A 27,929-nucleotide genomic window follows, 5' to 3' on the forward strand; every position below is an offset into this window, starting at 1 on the left:
AATCTTCTGGAAATTAAAACTATCATCACTAAAGGAATCATGGCTCAAACCTTTTACATTTCAGAACACGTCAGTATTGATATACCTCAGGAAACATTGCATTTTTCATTATCATCTTGTGCTACCCTCATTCCTCTTTAACAATTCTGATTATTCGATTCTCAGCAAGAGACTATTTATGATCAGGAACAAAATTTGTTTCCAGAAGTCTACAACTCAGCCTTACATAAAAATATTTTATACAGAGCTCTTCATGCTCTTGTACTTCATCCTGCCAGGCCTCGTTATCACAGCACTCTCCATCCAGCACAGCCTGCTCTGACAATGGGAACAACGAGCCTCAGCTCTCCTCTCACCTGTGTGTGCTTTGAGCTTTTTGCCCACACTATGCCTAAACCTACCCACACCACTACAACACGCACCTTGAAGGGAAGCTCTTCTCCCAGGAACTGGTGTTCTTAAAGGAAATCCAATGTAATTCAGCAGAAAACACCTAAAAATGTCCATTTAAGAGTGATTATTAAAGAAGAAATTGTCTGTCCCACGCTTTCCTGGTGATGGAAATACTTCTCTTTGTTGTGTCTCTTAGCTGCCTCTTTATCTTTTTCACACCACCACACAAGCAGACAGCAGTAGTTACCTACAAGCTTGCTGCTGCCCTGACTCAAGTTAATGGGATACTGAAAACTCGACTCAAAACAAAGTGAAAAATAGTCCTCAGATAAGGGAATAATCGCTGAGGTAACAAGCTAAAAGTTCCTGTTGCTTCACTGTGGTAGCTTCACTGTTTTGCTTTAGGGAGATGCTAGAGACAAGTGAGAAGAACGTTTTGCTGCCAGGCATCACACAGCCTCTTGTGGGGCCCTGCAGCTGCACCTCCAACGCTCGAAGGCCCGAGGCAGCCCCAGGCAGCAGGCCGGGCCGCTCGGGAGGCGGCACCTCAGGCACAGCGGGACCAGCCGGTACAGAGCTGCGCTCTCGCCTTACCTGACGTCGCACCCACCGTCCTCTCTTCACAAAGCTGCTGTGATTGCTCCTGAAACTTATTTCAAGCGGCAGATTTATACAAATACTTTGCCGCTCATACGACAGAGCTCACCAGCGGCTGATTTCAGCGAAGGTTACGGCGGGGACCCTGGGATCCGTAGGTGCGGGGCAGGGCGCGAGCCACCGAACAAAAGGCACAGCCGGCACCGCGCAGCCACGGCCGCCCGTCGGTGATCCGCTTTCGCTCCCCTGCCGCCGTCCCTTCGGGGCGAACCCCCGCCCGGCCCCTCCCTCCGCCCGCCGGGGCGGCGCCAGGAGCAGCGCGGGGCGCGCGGCAGAGGCAGCGCGGCGCGAGCCATGGGGCAGGGCTCGCCGTGGCTCATCCCGCCCGGCACCCCGCGGGCAGCGGGCGGTGTCTGCGCGGCGGACGGGCAGCGCGCGGGGCCCTTCTCCGGCACGGCCGCGGCGCTGCTGGCGGCGCTCATGGGGCTGCTGGTGCTGGCCACCGTGCTGGGCAACGCGCTGGTCATCCTCGCCTTCGTGGTGGACCGGCGGCTCCGCACCCAGGGAGACTTCTTCTTCCTCAACTTGGCCGTCGCCGACCTCCTGGTGGGTGAGTGTCGGGGCCGGCGGAGGGACGGGGTAGCGCGGGGTACCGCGCGTGTCACCACCGGCTGTATCCGCAGGCGGCTTCTGCATCCCGCTCTACATCCCCTACGTGCTGACGGGAGAGTGGAGGCTCGGCCGGGGCTTGTGCAAGCTGTGGCTGGTGGTGGACTACCTGGTGTGCACCGCCTCCGTCTTCAACATCGTCCTTATCAGCTTCGACAGGTTCATCTCCGTCACCAAGGCGGTAAGGGCTGCGCTCCGGGACACAAACAGCGAACGCCCCGCGGGTTAGCACAGAGATGCCCACGCAGGAAGGGCTTGCCTGGGTGACCCTCGTGTTCCTCAGACACCACAGGAGATGGGAGCAATCTAATACACCCACTCTGCTCTGGAAGCAGGTGTAGGAACAATTGGCTTTGGCAGAAAGGACAGCTGCTTCTCGCTTTTATGCTGCTTTAGAAACTGGCACAGGCTGTACATGCTGCTGTTGAAACTAGAAGAGCAGAGTTGTCTTATTTCTGCAGTCACACCTTAGAAGAGCTTAAAAAGAAAAAAATCACTACCTGGCTGCAACAGAGCATTCCTTCAGAACACAGCAACGCACCTACTGACAGCCTACAGTAAAGGCAGGGCTCTGCAACAGGTACTAAAGCCCTTCCACAGCGCTCAAACAACACGTTATCTCTGCCACTAGGTCTCATTCTTCTACAAGCAGTTTGTGGCTGTTCAGCACTGTTTCACCTGTATTTTGTTAAAACAAATTTAGCTTCATTCATAGAATCATAGAATTACCTAGGTTGGAAAACACCTTCATTGTAAATCACACTGAGGCAACAATAACTTCTCAGTAAATAGTTAAAAGAAACAACAACACTTAAACTGTTTATATGTAACACTTAAACTGTTTATATGTAGCTTAGCATTTCACCACCTATTTTTTCAACAGGGAGAAATGAAAAGATTAATTCTCAAATAGTCAACACAACGCTCCTTTATTTTCTAAGTTCTGATTAGCCATGAATTTTACTTTTGTAAGCCACACTCATGACTATGCACACAGTATAAATATAGAGACTGGATGGTTTTAGAAACAAACTGTTTATAATAAATGATAGAGTTCAGCCTCTTTGAAACGTTTCAAATAAATCTTCCATATAAAAATCCCTTCCAAAGCAAAGAGTACAGCATCTGTCCGTTGTGGTAGAGCAATATGAGAACACGTGAATGAGTTCTAAGTTATTCTCTCAGTGAAAGTTTCAGACTTCCTACAGAAGTTGTTACTGATCTCAGGAGCAGTCTTGAAAAGGACTGCAAAAATCAGACCCAATTCAGACAAACTGAGAATTCCTCAGCTGTATTGCTATTCCTAACCAAAACAGCATAAGCCCTGGAGACCAAATTCCATAGACTGGGGCAATGGACATGAATTCAAGATTACAAGCCTAAAGACTTACTGTGTCAAAAGATCCTGGGATTAGTCACTGTAGAGATAGGAAGATGGAATTCCAATTCATTATACGAACATTGTGTGGTACACCAGGAAATTAGAGTATGAAAACTTAGATGATCTTGAGATTCTACTCTATACTACTGCTGCTGTGGTTTGCTGACTTAGTGTTACTGACACAAAACCCTTGTGGCACCTTAGATTCCCTGCTTTCTGAAAAAGGAAAATGACTCATCCTGCAAAGCATCTTGCAGACCACAAAACACTCCTATACATCTCACCTGCAGGTAACAGTTCTGTAAATAATTAGTGACAGAATGAAAATAAGGGTAGCAAACAAAAGCTCTTCACCATTTCTTTTTGTGGGCAACTTTTGCATTAAGAAAAGCTATCTATACAAAGCAGCGAGGATCTGCATTCACAGAATACCAATGCAAACTCTATTCATTTATTACAATTTTTAGATCCTTTAATATAAAACACATTAATGATTTTTGAAGAGCTGTCTTTTGATATGCTGTAAACTTGTGCCATAGCTTTTGTAACAGAAAACATAGGCAACTAGTAGTAGCTAATGCTAGAAACTGCAATGAGTATTTGCTTAAAAAAAAAACAAAACAAACCTATTTTCTAGTCTGCAAGATCTGATGCACGTTGTCAGAACACATCCATCACCGTGACAGTATCTCTGAAACGCCACAGAAAAGATGTTTGTTAGAATGGGTTTCAGTGAGCCTGTAGCCCATACCCCCAAACTAATCTATATTATCATCAACCTTCAAAAACTAAGAGGTCCATATTCCAAGGTACCCATGGAACCACTTGAGATGCCACTAATATACATGACTTCTCTCTTCCTCAGATGAGTTACAGAGCACAGAAAGGGAAGACCAGAAATGCAATACTGAAGATGATCGCTGTATGGATTGCTGCTTTTCTTCTCTATGGTCCAGCCATTCTCAGCTGGGAGCATATTGCCCAGAAAAGCATCCTTCCAGAAGGAGAATGTCATGCAGAGTTCTTCTACAACTGGTATTTCCTAATGATTGCTTCTGCCATTGAATTCTTTACACCTTTCATCACTGTTACATACTTCAACTTAAGCATCTATCTCAATATTAGGAAACGCATATCCCTTAGAAATGAAAACTCATCTCCTGGCCAAGAGGACTGTGAAATGAGTTTCCGAGGGAAAAAAAGGGAACACACCATATTTTTTGTAAAACCTGCTAACAGACAAAAGCACAAGAAGAAAGCAAGCAGCCTTTCTCCCCTGCAGAAGGCTTCAAGGCTCAGCCTATGTAAATCTGACAATCAGTCATTAAATTTGAATGTCAATCAAGACCTTACACCACTTGAGGAGGATGTAGAGACCAAGCCTCACAGGAACAGTTTCTATAAAATGACAAAAAATACAGGCAACAGCACAGTGAGAGCAGACACTGCCATGACAAACAGATTTAGACTTTCTCGAGATAAAAGAGTAGCAAAGTCTTTAGCAATCATTGTCAGTGTGTTTGGTTTGTGCTGGGCACCGTATACGCTTTTAATGATCATCAGAGCAGCTTGCCATGGGCACTGTGTGTTACATTCACTTTATGAGACTTCGTTTTGGCTTCTGTGGGTGAATTCAGCCATTAATCCTATTCTATACCCACTATGCCACATGAGCTTCAGGAAAGCCTTTACCAAACTCCTGTGCCCAGGAAAAGTTAAAATTCATCCTCACATTCTTATGTAAAATAAACCCGTGACACCTGTCAGTAAGTACATCTTGCTTTCAGTGGGAACAAAAACTGGCCAATACTCATCTGTAAATATTAAATGCACCGTGCACTGAGCATTTATGGGAACACCAATGAGTAAATATCCAGGAATGTATAGGATACAATCTGCATAGCTGCAGAAACATCCATCAGTGAAAATAAAGGTTATTTCTCAAAGCTCGTAGGGGCTTTGCCTACAGTATAATTTGTGGTGAGGATGCACTAGCACTGAAGAGACAAAAAGGGAACGCAAAGCTCATACCCAACAACTGGGAAGTGTCTCACTATTAATATTTCTAAGTTAATACCGGTAAGAAATTTAATTGTTAGTTTGGATTTGTTATATTTTACCCCCAGCCACTTGGTGAGGTCTTCAAGGTCTTAGCCGCTAAGTGTATGTATTTTGGGGAGGAGATCCCCAATCCCTAACTAAATTATGGTACCCAGGAAAAGCTCAGAACAAGAGGTACCAGAACAGTCAGGTTACCAGAAAAGCTGAACAACTATACCAATAAAGGAGCACTGACTTGGGTAGAAAAGGTAATTTGTTTCCACCTTCAGTAGCATATTCTACAGTTTTACAGATAATTCTGAGGACAATTCACAGCTATTGAACAGCCACAGTCACCCACACTGCTGCTGCCAAAAAGCATGTTTGCACAGCTGACCTTAAAGCTCACAAATGATGAAGTTCATTTTGTAAAATTTCAATAAAGATAATTACAAACCGTGAAAGAGTTACGACTGTCATCTTAACCAAAAGCATATGGAAATAAGCACTGGTTTATAACATTAGCAGAACTACAGCCGAAACCACAAAACTATTATTAAAAAGTAATTCCTGAGTTATAAGTTACCTTAAGAATTAAACTTAGTTTCACAAGTATTCTAGGATAAGAGGGCATATTCCAATCATATGGATGCATCTACATGAACATGATAATCACATTTTACTATGGATAATTTGTAACAAAGAATCTGCTTTAACTTTTTTCTTAAACAAGGGACAGCGTCAACAGATACAAGTAATGGTATTCAGAAGTTTAAGTCACACCACAAATCAAATGAGGCCATTAGATTCCTTCCATTCCTCCTCCACCTCCAAACCAGCAGAGCAACCACCTAATTCTAATCTTCTCTATAATCTTAGGTTCCCTAGGATAATATTTATCATTTTCAAAAAAACGCAGTGACACTAAATTATTAGACAATTCATCCAATGAAGCCTATGCCATTTTAATAACAGTGACCAACTCAAGAAGTGAGGAAGCTCAGTCAGGTAGCTTTAGAACACTGCCATCAGTTAAGGTAAAGAAGCAACACTTCAACAAAGTTTTCAGCAAATGGCATTAACCTACAACTAGATCAGTCTTCACATACCATTGGAAATTGTTCTACCACTCACATTTCTACAGCTTCATCATTTCATTGCCACACATCTGGTTAGCACAGACCTAGAATCTAGTAGGATTTTCTACCACTCTCAAGTCAGAAAAGCACTCTGAGGTGTGAACAGGCACCCTCCAGCAGAAATTGGTTTTGGATGACAGTTGTCTACATCAGGACAGCTAGCACCCCCTCCTTAGTTCGTGTAGGTTAACCACGCCTTTGTTTTTTTGTCCCTTCAAAGCAGATGTCCCTTTGCTTTTATCAGAAGGTAGCACTAGGTTTAAAGCGGGCTCTGAACAGACAAAACAACAGGTGTTAATAGCAATTTTATTGTTTTCACTGGTGCAAAAATCATGATACTGAATTTGTGTAATGCATTTTCCCCTAAATTTACAGTAACGAAGGTTATACATATCTATATAGATTGCAATTTCTCTATTTTTATACTATTTGGAACAAAATTATCTTGATAAATACGCCCTGTGCACAGAACTGGCTCTCACTGAATGTCACAGAGCCTTAATATGCAAAATATAACTTCTGTTTTTGAACATGGTATTTTAAAACTCTCCAAACATGCATTAATATATTCTAGTTTTTAGGGAAAAACATTACACTTAGTCTTCACTTGCATTAAAAGAAAAGCACAAGCAGAACCTGACATACAATAATCCCAGAAGTCTGATGCTCTGTAAGGATCACAGTTTCAGATGACAGTCACTGCCAGTTTAGAACTCTAGCGCCACAGAAGCAACAGCAAACAGACAAGAGAAGTCAAAAACAGAAAAGCCCTACCATGTCACATAGATTCCAAAGAAAGATTCATTCATGCTAACTGATGAAACCTGTAGTTGCTGGTCCAACCTCTCAAATTCGTTAGAGTACTAAACACAAGCATTTGAAGTGCCAGACTGAGCACATGAATGTTAACTTGACATTTCCGAAAGGCACAATCTATGAATCTATCTTAAAAAAACAAAAACAAAAACAAAAACCATACGGTATGTAAATGAAAAGAAATAAGTACAGTGCGTATCTTCTTTAAAGAACAAGACCTTCATAAATTGGCCCCTCAGATTCTGGTGATTCCCTCCTCAGACGCAAGTGCTCCAGTGTGTTGTGAAAGTGTTTGTTAATTTGTTCTGTTTCTTCAGTAGATTCGAGGTTTGGAAGATCTTCTCTTATCTTTTGTATCAGTTGATTCAAAACTTGAATGGTAACCTGTAGGAGAAGATATGAACACCAAAGTAATTGGCAGGACCTCTGTATAACACATAAACATTAGTTTTAACTGACTTCTCTAAAGACAGACTTGTCTTGGTATTTGGACATTTCTATTATTGATAACATATGCAGAGAAACTGCTGGACTCTGCACCTTCTCTCACTCCTCCTAGAAGGCACAATACTTCAGGTTCCAGAATTTTGTGAAAGCTTCCACCAACTCCAGCAAATGCAAACAGCCCCTCAAGTGAAGAAACCTATAGATTTGTAACTTAACTGTATTTCTCTCCACTTTATTCATTACAAATGTTAATAACTTTAAACAAATGAAGCACACAATCAGACTGTCTAGACAACCTGCCTCTTGTAGAAGTCAGGATGATCAGATCAAGTTATTCTTAGCAACCAAGTCACAGCTTAGGAAAGTACAGCTGCCTCTGGCACCAAGTCCAGCATTACACAGAACACCACAGCACAAAACATGCTGCAGACTGCCACTATTCAGGGACTTTTCTTACACGTGAGCTCAGGTGCTTTGGAATAGTGTTTTGCCTCAATCTACAGATCCAACATCTCCAACACTACAGCAGTAGCTGGAGATTAGTTCAGCTGCTGGAAGTTAGCAAATCCTAAAATCTCTTCATACTTTCTCTTAGAATTACATGATATTTATTAACATCTGCTCTCTACTAAATGGTAGCATAGGAACTCCAGAAGTTTACAAGCTACATGATGACTAAAATCTGAGTATGCTGCAACTGCTATCTCAGATGCAAAGTGCAAAACTTAGGCTGGCATGCAAGACATCACACCAGTTTTGAGATTCAAGGCTACACCCATCTTTTGTGGCTCTCTCAGCACTGACTTTGAATAGATCTAATAATTTCATTTTGTCTAATGCATATTAATTTAAATACCTCTGAAGTTAGATGAGAATACAGTAAGGTTTTAAGTTGTAGTCAGTTTTGACCTAATAGATGTAGATGTATACATGTCCTGCAATTTAAACTCAGGACTAGATTACAACTGTTTTTCTTTCCCGTGTAAAAAAAGAAGTTCTCTCTACAGTGTGGAGAGCACTGTATTTTACTAGCATACCAAAAATTGACCACGCGGTATTACTGTTTAGCACATTGAGCAGACATAGGGGTATACATGAATACAGATGTTAGGAAATAGATTTAATGAGTTTTTACTCACTGCCTCATTTTCCTTTTCGTAAAAATAGATGTATCTATTTAGAATTTCTATGAAAAGTTGGACTTGCAGAGAAGGGTCCATGCACTGATTTGCTATTTTTAAAGCCTTCTTCAGACACTCCATCACTCTCTTTCCTCCATGAAGCTACAAGGAAAAATAAAGTTACAAGAAATACAAGAATAAAATGATATAATAAAAGAAATAGAACAAGGAGAACCAATATCTCTTCCCTTGACACACAAAAAGCATTTCACAGTGGTGCACTACAAAAACCATTGTAGAGAACTACACAAACTGAAGAACAACCTACCATAAAACTGTACCTTTCTCAATTGTAACAGTTTGGGTAAGCTACCTGCTAAGTTGTTGAAAGCCTTCAAGTATCAAACTGAATTCAATTTTGTAATACGTATGCTAACACATACCTTGGGAAGCAAACTTCAAACAGATGTTTATAAGTACAACAGCACATTTGGGAAGAGCACCCCTTTTTTACTTTTGAATTCAACAATTTGTACCTTGGAATGAATGAGGTTCATGTGCTAACAACCATATAGACGTGTAAAATGCAGGAGATTGCTCTGAGCCAGCCTTAAACTACCTGACAATCACAAAATCTTGCATGGTACTTCCACCTGTAAGTTTGAGGGTTTTTTAATTCTGTATCTATGCACACTGTAAGATTGAGAGTCTTCATATATTGGGACACATTCCAGCCAAGCCTGCATCACAACACTGCGTTCACTTTAGAAGTGAGTGCATTCTGAACGAAAGCACAGCTACATTACTGAAGTAGGATGTGCATCGCTGTGCCCCTTTATTCTTACCTCCTCTCCATTCTTGTCAGTGTTTCGACCAGACCAGAACAGATGGGCACAAGTACTCACAGCCCGGCATTGGTCTGGTTTCTTAAGGAGCTTAGAGGCTGCCAATGCACACTGAGTCCTCAGAGGCTCATGGTTTTCCTCACTGAAGCACTTCATCCTCTCAAACGTCCCAATTATCAACGTGATTGCAGCCAGCTGTGCCTTTGAATCACTAATTTCATCTTCATACAGAGAGAAAGCCTAGTCAGAGGAGAAGGAAAACCTTAATTATTGCTTCAGAACAATATAAAAAAATTACACTTGCTAATGACACAAGAAAGTGTCCAATTGCATTTTGGCTATGTTTGTATATTTCATAGAGACTGTCACCATCAAGTCAAAATTACAGACTAGAAACGTGTCCCGCAAGAAACAGTTATTTAAACAGTCATAGAAAACATGTATGGTTCTCTTATAACCAAAGATTCAAGTTTCTCCTTATTTCAAACATCTGTTCAAATAAGGAACTTCAATGACAAATATTTATTAACAAGGTTCTTCAAAATGCAAAACAGCACAGCAGTGGTAGGTTACTGACTACATGGTAGGTAAGGAAAACGTTTGCCCTGCTGCCATGTGGATAAAGAGCTTTCAGAGAAGAACATACCACTAAAAAAAATTTCAAACCATTATTTCTAATAGAAGCACACAATTGGCACACTGGTCCATCACAATCATGCTGTGTCAGAATAGCCACTGATCCACAGTGAGTAAATACAAGGGACTATCAGTGACTCAGTTTAAAAACATGCATTAGTGGCAGTATTAGAGGAAAGATTAGGACAAAGCCTGTAATCCGGATAGCATTAATAAGTCAGTTCTTCATCAAATGTGGGCAGGGGGGAAAAAGGCTTAAGTTACAGGTAAAGCAGACTTCAAAATTATTTTATGATTTTCAACAAAAAGATGGTTATCTGTAAAGACCAGCATGACAGCTGTGAACACCACAAATTTTACAGACCTTTCAAGAGCACCTATGATCAGTACAATACTAACAACAGGAGCTGGGAATGGTCCTAAAAGCAACGAAGAAGCATTTCACATTGAGAAAGCCACGCTCCTGCAAGCCAATTGCATGAGGATATGGTTGCGTTGCAACATAACGCACACTGTCAGACTGAGTACTCAAAATAGTATCAACAGAGCTCAATTTCACAGGACCCTGGGAAGCAAGAATGAAGTTTAGGAGTTTCTACCTAATAGTATTAGCTGCAATATTTGACGTTTTAATCACACTGGATTTTCAATGTTCAGAAAACTGATCCAAATCAAATTTAAGGTGTCACTGTCCTGTGCTTATAGCAGCTGGACACTTACCTGGGACATGAATTCATAGGCCACAGTTTCATGATTCTCAAAGCCAATCTCTCCTGCAGCCAGCGCTCCTTGTAGGAAGAGACGAAGAGGCAGCTCTGCCAACTCTGCTTTAATCAAAGCACTGATGGTCTGATGAGCAAATGAGAAGATTTTCTGGCACTTCTTCTCCCATTTGTCATCCTAGACAAGTAAATCAAGTTAAAGTCTGAACAGGGCCATAGCTATAAGAGAAAAGAATCTGAATTGTAGCAAAATCTGTTAAGTGCTCCAGTCTGGTCCCTTCTGGATGCCAGTCAATTACTGAAATTAACGTGGGCTAGTATACATGGCCCTCGCAGCACTGCATGGAGCTCAGCAGGTCTTAACAAAGCAATTACAAGAGAGTTTCAAGACATTCAATCTCAAGAGTGCTTTTAACAAACAGCATTTTATTTCTCAACACTATAACCCCACAATAAGGTGAAATGCATGTTTAAGCTACTACTTTCAATTAGAAAGCATTAAAGAGATTTTAAAAAAAAAGCCAAAACAAAATGAAGCATAGTTGCTTTAGTGTAACTTGAACAGTAGTTAGAAGAGTGCAGTCAGCAGAGGACTGGGCAGTCTGCCTCAAGGGGGAAAAAAAAGCACTAACATTCCACATCAAGCTTTTACACACTATTAACTGCAGCCAGACAAAATGCACCCCACTCCTCTTAAAGAAGCAGGCAAAAAGAAACAAGTGTGAAGTGTGCTAAAGACATCCAGGGGCCAACTCACCACTTTGGAGTTCTCCTTGTAGCGAAAAGCAAGCTGGTATGCTGCAAAAACCAAAGGCGGCAGCGTAAAACGAATACGTTGGTTCCCACCTGCACCAAAGTGCTTTCGAGCAGTGTTTAAGATCTAAAAACAGAAGCAGTGGAAGCTTAGAGAATTCTTTAAAAATTCACATTATTTGCATCTATGATAATCTGCACTGCGTGGTGCAGGAAGACACAGAGTCAGTACCAGGTAAGTTAACAGCATTTTATGGGCAGTGGGGAAGACATACAAGCTGTTTAACATGAATTACATTTGTGCAGTATCTTTATTTTGTGCACTGAGCAACAAAACATATTCCTGTAACTGCTTAATGAGCTGCAGGCAATGCTCAATACCATATTAACTACAGATACATCCTAGATTGGGTGGTGAGACAGAAGTTGCCTGGGCTCTTTAAAAACTGCATCAGTATATCACAAACTGCAAATAAAGGACCATCCTTTCCTACAGAAAGGCCTGTAGAAAACTCTAAAGCAGTTAAGTTTAACAAAACAAGTGATCCAAATTTCTCTTGATGCTTTTGAGATAGATGGTTATATGAAGCAGTTAGAAGGTTAACTGAATTACACCAGATTAACAGATCCACATCCAAATTACTATCTCTCAGAGTCAGAAGCTTAAATTCACAAGTGCTTTTTGAATCCTCAACACACTACTTCTAAATAAGCAGCTTTTTACACTTCTGCATGATGTTGTGTATTGAGTTGGTACTGCCAGAGCAGTGATACTCAAGCTTCCAGCTCCAATAAATCTTTTATAATAATACCAAAGCTGACACTTCACAGAACAAACACTCAGAAGCACTAAATGCCATACCTTATACTGTTGGTCAGGGTCATCTGAACGCAAAAGATGAATAAATCTTCCCACAAGACTCTGCTCATCAGCAAAGTCCTCAGGGTCAGGGTCTTCAGCAGGTTGATCTGGCTGATCCTGGATCAGTGTGGATACCAAATTCATGATAGCATCAACCTGTTAAAGGCAACATAAGCTGTTTAAAGTCAAGTAGTCTATGAATATAAGTTGTAAGCAACTGGAAGTGTCTTTACAGCCATTCATAGCACTGGCAAAGTACTAAAAACCATGTTAATTGTTGATGCTTTAGGACTTACTTGCCTTACAAGCTGAAGAGTCCCTCTCTGCATAGAGGGACAGAATATAACTGTACTGAGAAAATTCAGATTTATTAGTACCATTTAAGCCTTCTTCAGGTAAAAGGCCAAACTTCAAGGGGGAAATCAGGGTCTTTGTTCAACCTTAAGAAGTAGTTTCTAGGATGAGATAGACAAGATACGTAAAGATGCGATATTTGAGAACTCAGGCAGAAAAGTTACCAAGCCAGATAAAACCTGGGCTAATAAAATAGGGAAGAGAGAGGAACAGAATCTAAGCACACCCTGCATGAGATCCCTTAGAATGTTTTCAAGTCTTCAAACAGTAGCTTAGATACCCAGAATTTTTCATGTAAGCAAGCTTTTATCATACCTGTTCTTGGGACACAATTTCTGTGTTATAATCCAACACATTGCTAAGCACGTAACAACTCATGCTCTTCCTGGACTCGTAATCGAAGTACTCAAACAGGGGGTGGAAATGTTTTAGTCTCAAAACTGTCAGGATATTGTTGTAAGTGTCAACAGGGATTTTCAGAAGTCTGGTCAGCTCCTTTGAAACAGCACTGCTTGTTGCAATACTAAAAGAAAATACATGTGAGACCACAATTAATTACTAGTTCACATACATAGGCAGACTTAAGTCTGCCGTAATACCAACTCTGATATAGACCATAACACCGAAGCAACCCACTGCAAAGATCAGAAAAATAAAGGATCAAAAATAGTATCTTGCTCTTTGGGATATACAGTGGGAATTACAAATTGTAAAACCAGTGACAGCAGGAACAGACTGTGGCTGCAAATTCGGCAAAACGAAAACTCTGAAGGGCTGTAAGGGAAAGAATAGGTAGTGACTACAGAAAGCTTGGCATAAACACTGCGCATCTGCACAGCTACATGGGAAGATTTATGCAAAGACGAGTAAATCCCAGTGAGTCAGACTTTCCCCCACTGTAGCTTATCATGAACTTCCACAGCTTGGCTACTGCACCAAGATGTGGAATCTAAACCATTCCTCTTCATCTTACAAAAATATGATGTAGAAGTCAAGATTTGAGGGCAACTACTACTCCAGAAAGAACATAATATTTACTTACTGTTCCAGATTAAGTTTATTGAATATTTCTACAGTTGTCTCCAACACCTTATCAACATAGTCAACACGGTCTGGGTAGCACTTCATAGCTAAGTTAATGAGAGAAACTTGCAAGGACACCACATCCTCTGAGGGCATGTCCTGACGAGACTGAAATTTAAGACAGCACCGAGTTGATCAAAAGCACATAACTTGGCAGGAAGAACAGACTGCATGCAAGAATTCCCAGCATACCTGTATAACAGTAGCAACCTGCTGTGAAAAGATGTCAAACAGTTTGATATCTGCTGGGATACCAGGTCCATCTTCACGATGCGCAAATAAAGCTAACCTGATAACAACAATGAAAAAAAACCCAGACAAGTCAGACAAGCAGAAAAAAAAAAAGTTTGGGTTTGTTTTTCTTTGTATGCATGCAAGCTTTATTAGAAACAAAACAGAAATTCATCTGAGTCAGAGGCCACTATCAACCACTGAGGCTAGGAAGTATCTGTCCTAGAAAAGAATGCTGATAGACAGCAAGATGAAGAAAGAACAAGGTCAGTTCATAGTCTGTACTCTTCACCTAGCAGTTGATTGTCTGTTCCTTCCAGCACAGAAAAAATTACAGAGCAGCCTGATGGAACAGCAGATGTTCTGCAGTGGTGTTAAACATCCAATAGCATTTTCAGTTAAAAGTCTCCAGAGGAAGGAGGGAGAGGAACTGAACTATGACTCAACTACTCCTTGCTTCCAAAAGAAATGCAGATGAACGTGTCTGGGATGTCTACCGTCTGTGAAGAGCAAAGTTCAAAGTAAATTTGAAGTGGAGCAGATGACATTTTTCTACCAAAAAAGCAAAGTTAAGAGAGAGTTATACAACATCTTCTGGAATTTTGCTGCATTGCAATCAGTGACAAGAAGAACCAAGGTGAACCGCCAGCTATGCAGAGATCAGATAAAAACTAAAAATTATCACTGTAGGAAGTTAACACTTGACTAAAGCTACAACTTGAAGAAAGCTTAACGTTGCTTCTCTTGCTTTCTAATAGTTAGGAGATTGTTCTTTTCTGAGTTACAGAAAATTCTACAAAATACTTAAAAACTAGAAGCAGATGATTTTTCCTAAGATTATTTCTTACAGAGTTTAAAAGCTCCAATTCTTAACAAACTTCTGATCTGAAGCAAAGATACGTAAGAGCAGGCTTAGGCACCAAAAAAACTCACTGCCAAGGAAAACACATTCAACTACTCACATTTTGTTGGGTTGGTAACAAGAAGGTTTTCTAAAGCCAAGGAAAATCACTGCCTTTTCTCAAAGGCACAAGACAATTTCTCTTGACAACTTAAAGTGTAAAGGCTGACAACCTTCCAAATACCATCATGCTGCAGGCAGATGGCAGCATAATTAAAAGCTGTGAATGGCACAGTAAGTCAAAAAAGATCCCAAAGCAACAAGTCTTTTCAGAAAGACTCCTTAAACAGGAAAGGGAATTATGGGAATAGAGGTTAAAGCTTCACCAGCTTCTCTGCTTTGCTCAAGTCCAGTTTCAACTCTCTCATGCCAGAGATCAAGATGAGAAATGCAACCTGCACAACCTGCGTGGAACACATCTAAGTCATAACTGCACAGTACTGAACTGCATAATTGTTCCAAACAGCAGCAAACTAAACAAAAGATCCTCCCTACATGGACTGATTGAAAGAACTGATAACACTGCTATCCTCCAACACTTGGAGTAACATTAGTCCTAAAAAAGCTGCCAAATTACAGAAGATAATCACACCACCCCACTTCTTATCCTATCTCTGAATAAGAGGGCTCCAGAAGACACTAACAGCAGCCAACACAGTACTGATTTGCCTAGGACCACAGCAGGTTCACTGACACTCAGTTCCTTATTTTTGCTTATCTGTAAGACAAAGAACAGAAAACTTAGTGGGGAGGCAATACCAAAGTTGTTCAAGTTCTCTGCATAAATGTGACAGCACATACAAAATAAAAGCCTCCATGCAAGAATTACATTGCTACCTGATAACGTAAAGAATCTAGCAAGAGGTTCCTACAGTAACTGAACGTCCTACGGTGGTATGAATGGATCAGTTACACAAAGGTGTAACTTGGTGTGCAAAAGCAAGGTTTTTTTTTGAGGCTTTAAGATTATGATCTTAAGTTCATCTTTCTGCACTTAGGAAAGTAAGAAAGCACAGGTACTCACTGTCATCTATGTTGGTTCCACTCAGGATACAAATTAAAACACCAGTTTAGATTCCTCAATATTTTAGTTCAGCACAAGCAGTTATAAGCATTATTTCCACAAAAGTAAGAATCAAGAAAGTAGTTCTGCTTCCTACCAGCTCTTTTCTGAAGAGGCTGTCAGAGCAGAATACTGCTGCCATTCCACCTCAGAAACTCAAAGCTGGTCAATAACTTGTTCCCTGGCTTCACCTGCTTATCAAGTTTTACTCTGTCCTTGAAAGTAGGACACTTTAGAAGCTGCTAAAGCAGAGTCCAAAGAACAGAAACCATATGAATAATATTCTTCACAGTCTTAAGTAAGGATGATAAAAACAGAATCAGTAAAGTTTAATATGAATAAAACACAAAAAACTACAAGTTTTCAAATGCTAAGATTTGTGCACAACAAACCTCATTCTGAGCCAATTTCCACAACCCCGGTCACTTACCTGTCAATTAAAGCAATTATTATATTTTTCACATTAACATTTTGGTGCAGCTCAGCACAAGCTCTGAGAAATGGGTTCAATGTTTGGAGATGAAATTCATCTGGGAAAACCTGAAATTTTAGATCAGTAATCAAGTTATTAACTGACTATCACGCTATCACACAGCAGTAAAACAAAATAGTCATGGAAAAGCAAATAGCCACATATTAAAAGCAGTCCTATGACTGTTTTGGGGTTTCCCAAACTGATCCTGTCTTACCAAGTATGTAAAACAAAAAATGAAAGATTAATTGGTAACTTGAAGGCCTGACTACATATCATCACAATTCATACTGCAAGCGTGGCTGCTCAGATAGCTTCTGCAACAGAAGGAGCACAAAATGGATAGCACTCCACTCTGTCCACCTAGTGAAAAGTAGTATGCATCAAGCCAATGAGAAAGAGTCCCATTGAAGGAATTTTCCAGTTCATAAAGAAGTATACTCTGAACCTGACTAAAAGCACATAAATTATTATCCCCATGTTCAAAACCAATAATGCAATTGAATTTAAGTAGCTCACCTGTATGATACACTCCATGAGGTACTCCTGAGCTAAAGCATCTCTACAGTTTACAACTTGCTCCAATATTCCAGGCAGAACAATCTGTAAATAAGAAGAGCAGCCCTGTAGCATTTTTACAGTCCTCACACAGAATGCTCACAGATACATTTAATCTAAGCAGAGCAATATTTCTAACACTTCTCAGTTTTTCCTCTATATAAAGACTTTCTGATAAAGTCCCAGTGTTCAAAGAAAAAGTTTTCTACTCCCAAACATACGTCCTTTTGGCACATCATGCTAATTCAAAACATCAAGTCTTTTTTTAAGCAAGAATTAGTTTTGCTAGCTATCCTTTCATGAAACAAACAATTCTTTCCAAACACTCTGGAAAGCATAACTTAGAAGTTGTAAAGTCTACCACAGAATGTTTTATACATACATCTCTACAACCTATTATTATGGGAATCAGTAAAATGAAATCTAAACATCATGCCAACCCTACTGAAAAAGCTTATAAGAAAAGCGCGTGAGTGGTGTCTTTAGCTTAGCTTCTCAACACATCACAGGTTCACTAACTTTCTGAATTTCAAGTGAAAAGTGGTTCTAGAAGTACCATGATTACCAAGCTTTTAGCACAACTTTAACTCTTCCCAAGCTGCTCATCTGGAAGCCCAAACTGGTTTCACATGGGGAAAAAGCAGCACAAGTTGGAAAGCATGGATAGTCATCCTACCTGCTTATATCGTTCCACATTAACACCTTCCAGCTGACTGAGGCGAACAAGGTTGGTTCCTACTAGGATTCTCAGTTCCTGCCTTTCCCGCTCTCTCTTTTCTCTGTCCCTGCTATGGCCCTGGTGTTGCATCCGCACCCAAAGTTTGTTCATCTCAGCAAAGTTCAGCAGCACAAAGTCCATAGAATCACTGATGTCTCCAGTGGTTTCTTCACTGCAATTGAGAATAGGTTAGGAACAGGAAAAGCTTTCTGTCCACCCAGATTTTAAGAGACAAGGTTGGGGAAGCACATGGTAGAATATCTACATTCATAAGAACAGTTCACATTCTCAAATAAGGAAACCTTAAGAATTCCCTTCCCAAATTAACAGAATTCAGTTTTGAAAAGAATTTTAAGTTTTAACACATGCTCCATCCTCCCTGGAAGCACTCAAGGCCAGGCTGGATGGGGCTTTGCGCAGCCTGGTCTACAGGGAGATGTCCCTGCCTATAGCAGGAGGGTTGGAACTACATGATTTTAAAGGTTCCTTCCAACCCAAACCATTCTACAAACGATATCTACTTCTTTCAAACCTGAAAAAGCCACATCACATACATAACCACGTTCTGCTCAAAAACACTCATTTTCAAAGTTATATCCTGTCTTACTCTGCTTGCTCGCCTTCATCTGGTAAAATATTCCTGGTGCACTGCAGGAGATAGTTGCGAAGAAAGAGGCCTCTAAGAGGATGCTGTACTCCACGGCACATCTCCACCAAGTCTTTCAAAATATCTTTCCTGGACTGTGGAAATGACTTGACATATACAACACCTACTGTTATTAGGAGATACCTGCAAAAGGCACAGAACAGAATAACAGACTGTAAAATAACACAATACCACACTTAAAGGCAACAGCTAACTTCAACCCTGACAGCATTACCAAAGTGCAGAAAGCAGTTAAATGACATCCAGGTAGCAGGGTACCAAAACTTCAGATATTTTGCCAGCTTTCAACTCCTGCTCTCCTCTGCTACAGAACATGGCAAGTCTAAAAAAGCTGATTCACCTCATTGCAGTTCTTTACACAAAAAACGTATACATGCACAGCATAGAGCTGTGAATCACTGCTTGTCTATACTTACAACACCCTGCAGGACTGGAAGGCTACGTATAAAGGTAAAGCATTAAACCTCTTTCACACTGTAGTTTAGCACAAAAAAAGTGTTGCACTCCTCAGAAATCCCCAAAACCTGCACTTAGCCCTTCAGCATCTCTGTATTAATTAAGCAAACAGTAGAAGTAACATGCAAGATACAAAGGACTTGTGCACCAGCATACTTGCTGACTCCCCTTCAGCTCAGAATATCCTCAGAATATGCACATATTTGATTCAGAAGCCTCAACCCTGCAAGATTAACGTAATGATAAGCCCTTCAGTATTACCTCTAACATATTAAGTTAAAAGCTACATTTAGAAAGACTAAGCTTTTAAAAGCTACAGCAATTCAGCTTCCTCCTCTCACACTTGTTACTTAAGACTAGGAGACAGATGCTTACAAAGCACCCATTCTGTGTGTAGCTCAAAGAGCTAGATCCTCAGCTACGAGTTACTTAACAGGTAACAGAAAAAAGAATACTAGTTGTATAGTTCAACTCACTGAGCAGAATGGACTACTTGGTTAGTTTTCTGCTGACCAGCTCTTTACCCAAAGTTTGCTTTATTGCAAAGCGCTTCCATCTCAATCACATGCAAAAATGAAATCTTGGCAGGAACAACCTAACTTCTGAAGTTGCACCTAAATCTCATCTTAGTCCACCTGAGATACACAGATGTAGTATTTACAAACAAGTCTTGCTGTCAAGCAAGAACACAGTCTATTATCAGAACTCAGAGCGTGACCATTATCTGGCATCTTTAAGAAAATACCAAATATATACACACTTACAGTCTTGGAATAATATTTCCAGCATACTGTACTAGCTCATAAAGGTCTGCCACTTTCCTTCCTTTGGCAAATTCATCTGTCAGGTAGACTTCCAAGTAGTGTAGCTCATCAGAAATTGCCATGTCTTGTTCTCTTAGTTAAGGATTTCAGTACAAAACATCTACAACAGACCTAGAGAGAAATTTGCTCAATCACACCAAAGAGTAAAGATGCTGTTCAAATACAATCACAGGTTTCAAAGAAGTAAAGCCTGAGTAGGTAGTACTTCAGAAAAATTCACCACTACTGGCTTAAGTGTGCTAAATAAACCTAAACTTCAATTTCTACTCTTTGCATATTAGAAAAGAGTAAGAAGCAGAAGCAGTTAAAACAGCTAACAAGTGAATGTGACGAAACAGAGTATCTAGACTAAGTAAAGGCATACTACATGGTCCTCCTCATCAGCAGGCCCAAAGAAAGCAATATTCAGATATATTCACATGCAATCCTCAAACTTCATGAAAAGCTTCCTGTCATTCAGGTACAAGAACATGGGCAAGTACATAGATAACAGCATTTGATTTAGAATTCGATTCTATGAAAACAAGAAGGCAAAATAAGTTGGCTTTATAGATATTTTTGGGTAGCATACAGTAAGCACAACTTTTTATAGAGGTGCTATTGTTACTGAACTAGACTCCTAAAGAAGCACAATGGAAGATACAAAAAACATTACAGACCTTCTTCATACCAAAGGGAAAAGAACTTCAAACAGTGAGTAATATTCTTACAATACATTCAAATAACTAATAGAGTAGAAGTGCTAACAAAAATGTGAGAAAAGAGATGACAACTGAACAACCACAAACCACAAAAAGAGCAGGTGAACATTTCATTCCAAATTCAGCACTTCAACCACTTGTTCCTCTAATCTTCAAAGGATACAGAGCTCATAATAGCTCTTAGGAGATAACATAGAAGTCCGCAGCTCACCAAGCTTGTTGGACGCATGTTTCAAAGCATCCATGAGCTTGTTCTTGTCCTTTAGAGGAGGAAGAAAAGAATGGTCTATCACAAATAACACAAGAAAACCAGAGAACTTAAACAAACAAACAAAACAACTTAAAGCATAGGTTTCTAAAAAAACATGCAAATGTTAACTATCCAAACATCAGGAAAGTTATAGTTCTAATTCAATTAATTTAGTATCCAGCCTATATTACATCCCCCCCTCCCCTCTCTAGCTGAAGGCAGCTAGAAGGCTTAAGATATAGACATAGTAACAGAGTATTATATTATTTAAAAATATTTCTCCTGTTCAGAAATCCTCATCCATCACTCAAGTTCTATTCAGCAGGCAAAACAGAACTACTTTTAACTCATCAGGTCTGCTGTTTTCTCAGATCTCATGAAGAAACCTCCAGCAGACAGAACAAACATAATGCCAGTGTGAGTCACTGTTTGATTTCTCTTGTGTCCCCCCCTCACCCAAGAACAACATCTTACTGAAAGCAAGAGTTGTACACAGCATGTGCTTACAATGGATATGATTGCTTAGCAACACAGGATACAAGAAGCTTCCAATCTACCACCTATATGTACTTACTGAATGCATCACTAAAAATGGCATTACATTTTGAAGAAGAGTGGATGGAACTGCTAGGGTTATACACTTAGAAAATTGTTATTCAGTCACAAATAGAAGTGGAAGGCTCAGAGGCACCTGCTTCCATGATTTCCAAAGTACTCTACACAGCAGAAAACTGGAAGAGGCACTGACTTCCTTACTACTATCATCTGACCACAAAGTTAGCTTGTCCAGACAGATGAAAACATATAATTAAGTTCTGTCATTGCAACCTTAAACAGCTTCTTGAAGTAGTTCTCTACACAAAGCTAAGCTTCTCAAAGCCAAGAAACATTCACATGATTATACCATGGTCTGCATTGGCTACAGTTTCAAGCTAAATATCCCAGTAGAAACCCTAGTCAAAGATGTTCTCCAGTTAGAAAAGAATTTATGCAGTCTACAATTAGTCCCTCTGAAAGTTCTCTTTTGCAGCAGATAATACATTAGCCTCACAGTCCACAGCTCGTGAAAAGACTATAGTTAAAAAGCAACAGTACACTGAAGATTGACAAGAATAGTTTCTCGTCGCAGAGTTCCATATAGAGTACATTTAAGCAGCACACTTCTGGAAACAACTGGTAGGCTTACTCTCAGTTTAGGCTGACTCAAATGGAAGCACCAACTAATGAAGGTGCACCTTTATAATTTATCTTGTCAAATACTGTGGTACAAATGACTATTTAAGGAATACTGAGGACTGGCTCACTCGTTTAGTATCTACCTCATTCACTTGCAAAGGGTCTAACACAAAGACACAAACGGTTAAGTTCCCTCAATGCACTACAGATTAGTATTGATTTACTGTTTTACTCCTAGCAGACGGGAAGCTTCATTGCATTTTTAAGTTACATTCTTACCAAGCATCTCTTCATTTGGAAAGACTGCACCTTCACAGCCTGAATGGCTTCATCCAGGAGCTTTTCCTGTTCATCCTGAGGAGATTGCTGTGTTGTTGGCTGGAAGAAAAAACAGAACAAAACGACGTTTATGAATGTACCTATGATTTGATTCAACATGTTTTCCCATAGTTTAGAATACAGTACAAGTGTTACTGCAACCTGACCACTAAGAACTGTCAAATAACTAAGTATTCATTTATTTAAGGGGTAACGCTTTACTCTGCAAAAACTTGCTTTTCTCCAGGAAAACCCCAACGCAGCCTTCCAGTACTTGAAGAGAGCAACTTCTTATATGGTCTGATAGTGATCGTGCAAGGGGTAAACTTAAACAGAGCAGACCTAGGTTAGATGTAAGGAAGAAATTCTTTACTCAGAGGGTGGTGAGGTGCTGGAACATATTGCCCAATGAGGTTGTGGCTGCCCCATCCCTGGAGGGGCTGAAGGCCAGGCTGGATGCAGCCCTGGGCATCCTGAACTGGTGGGCGGCAACCAGCCCACAGCAAGAGGTTTGAATGAGATGGTCTTCAAGGTCCTCTCCAGCCTAAGCCATTCTATGAGAACTTGAGCACAGGGACAAGATGAGTTATGGACAGCCTATGAGCATTGTTATTTCTTAAAATACAGAGCCAAGAGGGTAGAACAGTCAACTTCTCCATCCTTTACCAGCATTTTCAGGTAAAAAAATCTAACATGAGTATTTGGCAAGAAAAAGGTTCACAAGAACACAAGGACTTCACCACACTGATGGCAAACATCATTACTCTTTGCCAGGAGATGAAAGCAAGGCATGAAGCACAGACCACAACCATACAGATCCTGTTCTGCACGCACAGCTCGCAATCTATCAGCTAACTGCTATCCAAGCCACACAGCTCTGCTGAGGCCTGGCTTCAGATAAGCAGAGCAAAGGATAAAGTACAATTTCCCCCTTATGGAAGGTAGAGATGACTGGAAGAAGGTAACAGAAACCAAATGAGGATCATCATTTCCTCACATCCCCTACCTTCCTCAGCAACTCTCTTCCTTCTGCTTCTCCTCAAATAAGAACACTCCGAGCCTTCAACACAAAAAGCAAACTCATCTACCTTTCCAGGGGTCATACTGCACGTTTTACATTGATTAGATCCATTGCTTACAGCCGTACACATCCCCCCACTCAGCTGGAACATGCACTTCTTTCTGCAGCTGCCTCCTTTCCTCTGCCAGATCGATGAGGTCAGCGGAGCTTCCTTCTTTTACATTACATACCACATTCAAGTCTACTTCAACCCAAAGCCATGCCCAGCTTCCTCGCAGTGCCCCCAGCAGTTCACACACTGCATTCAGTAGCACTCCCCAAACCTAACACCCAGAAAAGAACCACCACCACGCTGCTAGCACTTAGGCCAGCCCTCAGCACCTCATTAGAGCTCCCCCAGCCTCTCTCAGCCTGGGGTCTGGTTTCAGAGGGCACCCCACAATTCTCATCAGAGATGGAAGCACTGATACTGTGGCCCAACTGCACCTTCTCTGATCTTGAGAAATACCATTTATGCACACAGAGAACCCTGCAGCTGGTACTCTGAGCACACAGCTTCAGAAACTTCCCAACTCTCTGTGCTTGTTCCCTTTCTCTTCCACTGTGTTCAGAAGACTCCTGGTCTCCTCTCTGTAACCAAATACCTTGATAAGAATCTAAAAGGCCATCAGTTACATCATCTTGATATTCTTAAAACCAATATCTTCAGTATTCATTTCTCTCAAATGCTGTGCTTGGAGTTCCCATAAGCATCTTCTAAGGGGCAAGATTTTAATTTGGGTTTCAATTAAATTAGGGAAGTTAAATTTAACACCAATGTAATAGTTATAGGGCACTGCAGCATACCCATGTTTTCTTCCTTTCTCCCACATTCACCACTACACTTGATTCTTATCCTGTAATTGCAGCCTCCCCCACAAGAGCCACTGACAACCTCTCCTGTGTGTTTTCCCTACCATCCCGCTTACACGAAAGGCAGTGCTACACACTGTGTTTGTGCCCTGGTCCTATCTCAACAGGTGGTGAATCTCCACCCCTTTCCAGCCCTCAGCAAGGAAAAGTCAAGGCTGCTCTGATCCAACCCTGGTTACAGCTTCGCTTTGAGCAGCAGAACATGGGTGGAAGTTCTTTCCCTGTAACTCAGCACTTCAGTAACAGCTAAACCATGAACAACAACCAATTAACAGATCTATTCTGTCAGAGCAAGTTAGCCCTACTAATCAGAGTGACTGCACTTACTGCAAAGCATGGGCCTTCCACACAGCATTGAAGCATATGGCAGAGCAGCACAGTGAGGTGGCCGTACCTCCCAGCAACTCATAGCTACAAACTCTAGAAAAGCTCTGAGTAATTATGTCTTTCCACTAAAACCTGGAATAAATAAAGCTCAACGACAGATCTGACTCGGAAGGAACAGAAGCTGACAGTGCTGGCACTAGTGTGGAACAGTCAACAGTGAAGCATCACACATCCTGCTGGGTTATGTCTTTGCCAGAAAGCTCATCGCACCCTGCACTCCCAAGCTCGTACTGCTGCTTAACAGACCCACTGCTACCGACCTCGATGCCTCACGTGCAAACCACACCTGTTCTTCAGAAAGAGCTGGAGAAGTAAAGGCATTTTGGAGCCACGCCGTCAGACCCAGTTTTAACCATTAAAACGAACAAGAGTCAGCATCGCATCACATTCCGTATGCATCAACAGAAGACACGCACAGCGTTCCCATTCCTGTTCTAAATGAGATCAACAGGGTCCCACACTTTATTTAACACTGGGGCTGAGATAAGTACAGTACTGAATTTGTCACAGAAGCATTTCCACATTACAACAAGAGAATCACATTTTTCAAGACAGTGTAACATTACATTCGTATCAGTTCTGATCCGAAGGCTGGCAAGCGATTGTTCTTTACACAAATGCCTTCACTACAGGGATACTGCACTCCTGTGCCTAAAGAAAGGGCAGCCACAGCATTTTACAGCTGCACAGGTGGCAAGAAGACCTTCCCTGACTGCAACAGACATAACCGAGGTAGCCCAAGGGGCACAGCCTGCAGCAGCACGGCCTCTGAAAGGGGCAAACATCTAAACAGCAGCACTACCACACAAGTTCCAGCTCCTTCCTAAATATTCTGACTTTGACATCTAGAAAATACCAGCGTATCCTTTTCTATCTACTGCAATAAGCTTCAGAAGCACGTGGTACTTCTGCACGGGAGCTGGTTACTACCAAGTACCAGACACATGCAGTTGAAGTCTGAGGAAGCACGGCTGCTGTCAAACTGGGAACCAGCTGCTGTGTCAGATATGATGGCAAATAGAGCCGGTTATGTACCTTCCACTTTATAGCAGGAAACTAGGCATTAGTTCCAAGGGTTATTTGCCAGAAATGCAACTGCTCTGTGGAATCCTATTCCAGCCTAAAACCTTGAAATAGAAGATACGTTGATGCTGAAGAAAAGCAGCAGAGCTCTGAATCAAGGCACAAAGCAACCTCCCTTCTCAGCACTAAGCACAGTAAGATATCAGCTACTGCATAAACATAAGATAACAATTCTCAGCAATTATGCAGACAGTCTGACTTAAATGCGTGAGTCTTAACACCCCAAACTGCTTTCTGCCTGTTTGCTGCTGGTGAGCTGTAAGATGACTTTTGGGGGGAAAAAAAATTAAACCCCAAACTAGCTTGAAAGGATATTGCCTGACTGACCACTGGGTAATGCCACTTACCTGGAAGACAGCTTGTAAACTGTACTGCAAACATGGTTCTGGACACATACGTTCTGATAGTAACAGCTACTGCTGGCACAGAAAGTTATCATTAAACCTACAGCGTATAATTCACTTGCTTTCTAGCACTCATTTCCATGAGAAGACAGCAGTATACAGTCTGTTATATATTAAAGGCTTAGCAGTGCTCTGGAGGTGGCTAAAAATCCAGATCAGGGCATTGATGGTTTTGAAGTCCAACAAACTGCAGCACTCCAAAGAATTGGAGAGCATTAAACCACAACAGAATTCAAGGTAAGCCTGCAGAACCTACCAAGCAGTCTGTGCTCTGGCCATGCACACACCTTACACTGGATGCAGGGCGTAGATAACACAACCAAGGAGAAGATTCCATTCCTGTTCTCGAGTATATTTTTTATCTACTTGAAGCATCATTCCTTAGACGTGCTTTCAGCATATTCCATGTGACTTTTCCTCCTGTTTGCTCACATGCCCGTGCTTGGTACCACAACAAAGGAGATTTAGCTGAGTTTCTTTACCTCCTACCAACTTCATGTGGACTCCAACCATCCTATCGCTGCCCATGTAACAGGAGCATTTACCCAAGGTAGACACCAGGTTTGCTGCAGAAGAAGATCCGGACAAAAGCCAGCCTAGCTATGAAGCCTGAGCACACACAGCAGATTACTGTGAGCATCACAGCATGGCTTAGCACTAACTAAAAGAAAGCACAAGCATTTTGTATTTATACATTCATATTGGAAGCATTACTCTGCAACTCCAGAGCCTGTAACGCTCATAACAGAAAATACAACCTTTCTCACGTGTTTAAGATGGCATTTACCTCCACAAGAAGGCACAAGCAATTAACAGGAATCAAGGGGCTGTGCTGCTTATTCATGAGCTGACTGACAGCTGCGAGAAACAGCACTCTAGTATAAGGTACTCAAACACTCTGCTTTGAGCATGGCCACTACAAACAGCAACAGAGCCCGATCTGATAGAGCGGACCGCCCCAACAGAGTGCTGGTCTTGCTCTCCCTCCATCGCACACCACAGGGCACCAGCAAGACGAGGACAGAGAGCAGACACGGAAGTAACAGGCAGCAGGGAGCCATGAGGTACCCACGGCACTCACTCGGCAGGCAGACCATCTGCACACGCTGCGCGTTTTCTTTTACCCAATCAATACTTTCCCTTTGTGACAGGATTCACGGCCACACACACCCCCCAGGAGGATGCAGCATTAAACCCATTCCAACACACAGACAACTTCAGAACACAGAGCTGCCCCAGCAGCCCCGGGACTGCACAACTCTGCTTTAGCTGATTCGTGGCACAGAGTTTGTCCGTGCCCCACTGTGCAGACACAGCCAGCGCTGTTCACAGTGCAGATGGACAGATCAACAAGCAGAGACGCCATAGCACACGCAGCCGAGGACTGTGCTTACATTAAACAGCAGAACAGAAACACTAAACTCGGGTTCTGCCAGGAAGCACAGCCGTCCTTTTGTTGCTGCTCAGCGTTCTCGGTAAGCACTATTCCAAGCTCCAGTTCCAGGTTCCTTCATAAGCATTTACAGCCGTTCCGGAGCGGCCTGCCCCGGGCCCCGGCCGCAGCGGCTCACGCCGCCGTTTACGGCCCAGCCCGGCCCCGCCTCACCTCAGCCGCACCTCAGCCGTGCAGCGGCCTCGCGGCCTTCAGACCCCCCGGACCCCGCCGCGCCTCCCCCGCTCGGCCCCGCCGCGCGCAGCCTCTGACGGCGCTCCCGGGGTGCAGCCCCCAGGCCCGGCCCGACCCCAGGCCTCCTCTCAGCGGCCGACCCCCGCCCTCAGGGCACCGGCAGGTCCCGAGGCGCCCCCCGCCCCCCCAACCCGCCCCGCACGGACCCGCCGCCCCTCACCATGGTCGCGCCGCCACGAGCCGCCCCCAGCAGCAACACCCCGCAGCGTCGCGCGCCGTCATGTGACTGCGCCGCCCGCGCC

At 42.0% G+C, this 27,929-nt stretch overlaps 2 protein-coding genes across 2 annotated transcripts; one reads left to right on the forward strand and one right to left on the reverse strand.

The window, feature by feature from the left end:
- The first annotated feature begins 514 nt into the window (after positions 1-514).
- LOC140257091 (histamine H3 receptor-like) lies at positions 515-6,375 on the forward strand. Its single transcript, XM_072346091.1, has 3 exons — positions 515-1,600; positions 1,674-1,840; positions 3,906-6,375. The coding sequence occupies exons 1-3, from the start codon at positions 1,345-1,347 to the stop codon at positions 4,782-4,784; spliced, it is 1,302 nt and encodes a 433-aa protein (XP_072202192.1). The 5' UTR covers positions 515-1,344; the 3' UTR covers positions 4,785-6,375.
- A 136-nt stretch (positions 6,376-6,511) lies between these two features.
- On the reverse strand, positions 6,512-27,928 carry VPS35 (VPS35 retromer complex component). Its single transcript, XM_072346089.1, has 17 exons — positions 27,848-27,928; positions 22,155-22,253; positions 20,613-20,709; positions 19,689-19,812; positions 18,409-18,591; positions 17,760-17,973; positions 17,045-17,128; positions 16,484-16,593; positions 14,051-14,147; positions 13,818-13,966; positions 13,091-13,298; positions 12,422-12,577; positions 11,564-11,686; positions 10,805-10,984; positions 9,449-9,688; positions 8,622-8,765; positions 6,512-7,419 (listed from the first exon to the last, which is right to left on the reverse strand). The coding sequence occupies exons 1-17, from the start codon at positions 27,848-27,850 to the stop codon at positions 7,240-7,242; spliced, it is 2,391 nt and encodes a 796-aa protein (XP_072202190.1). The 5' UTR covers positions 27,851-27,928; the 3' UTR covers positions 6,512-7,239.
- Between the last annotated feature and the right edge of the window lies 1 nt (position 27,929).

This window comes from Excalfactoria chinensis, chromosome 11, assembly GCF_039878825.1.
Source record: "Excalfactoria chinensis isolate bCotChi1 chromosome 11, bCotChi1.hap2, whole genome shotgun sequence".
Classification (NCBI taxonomy): domain Eukaryota; kingdom Metazoa; phylum Chordata; class Aves; order Galliformes; family Phasianidae; genus Excalfactoria; species Excalfactoria chinensis.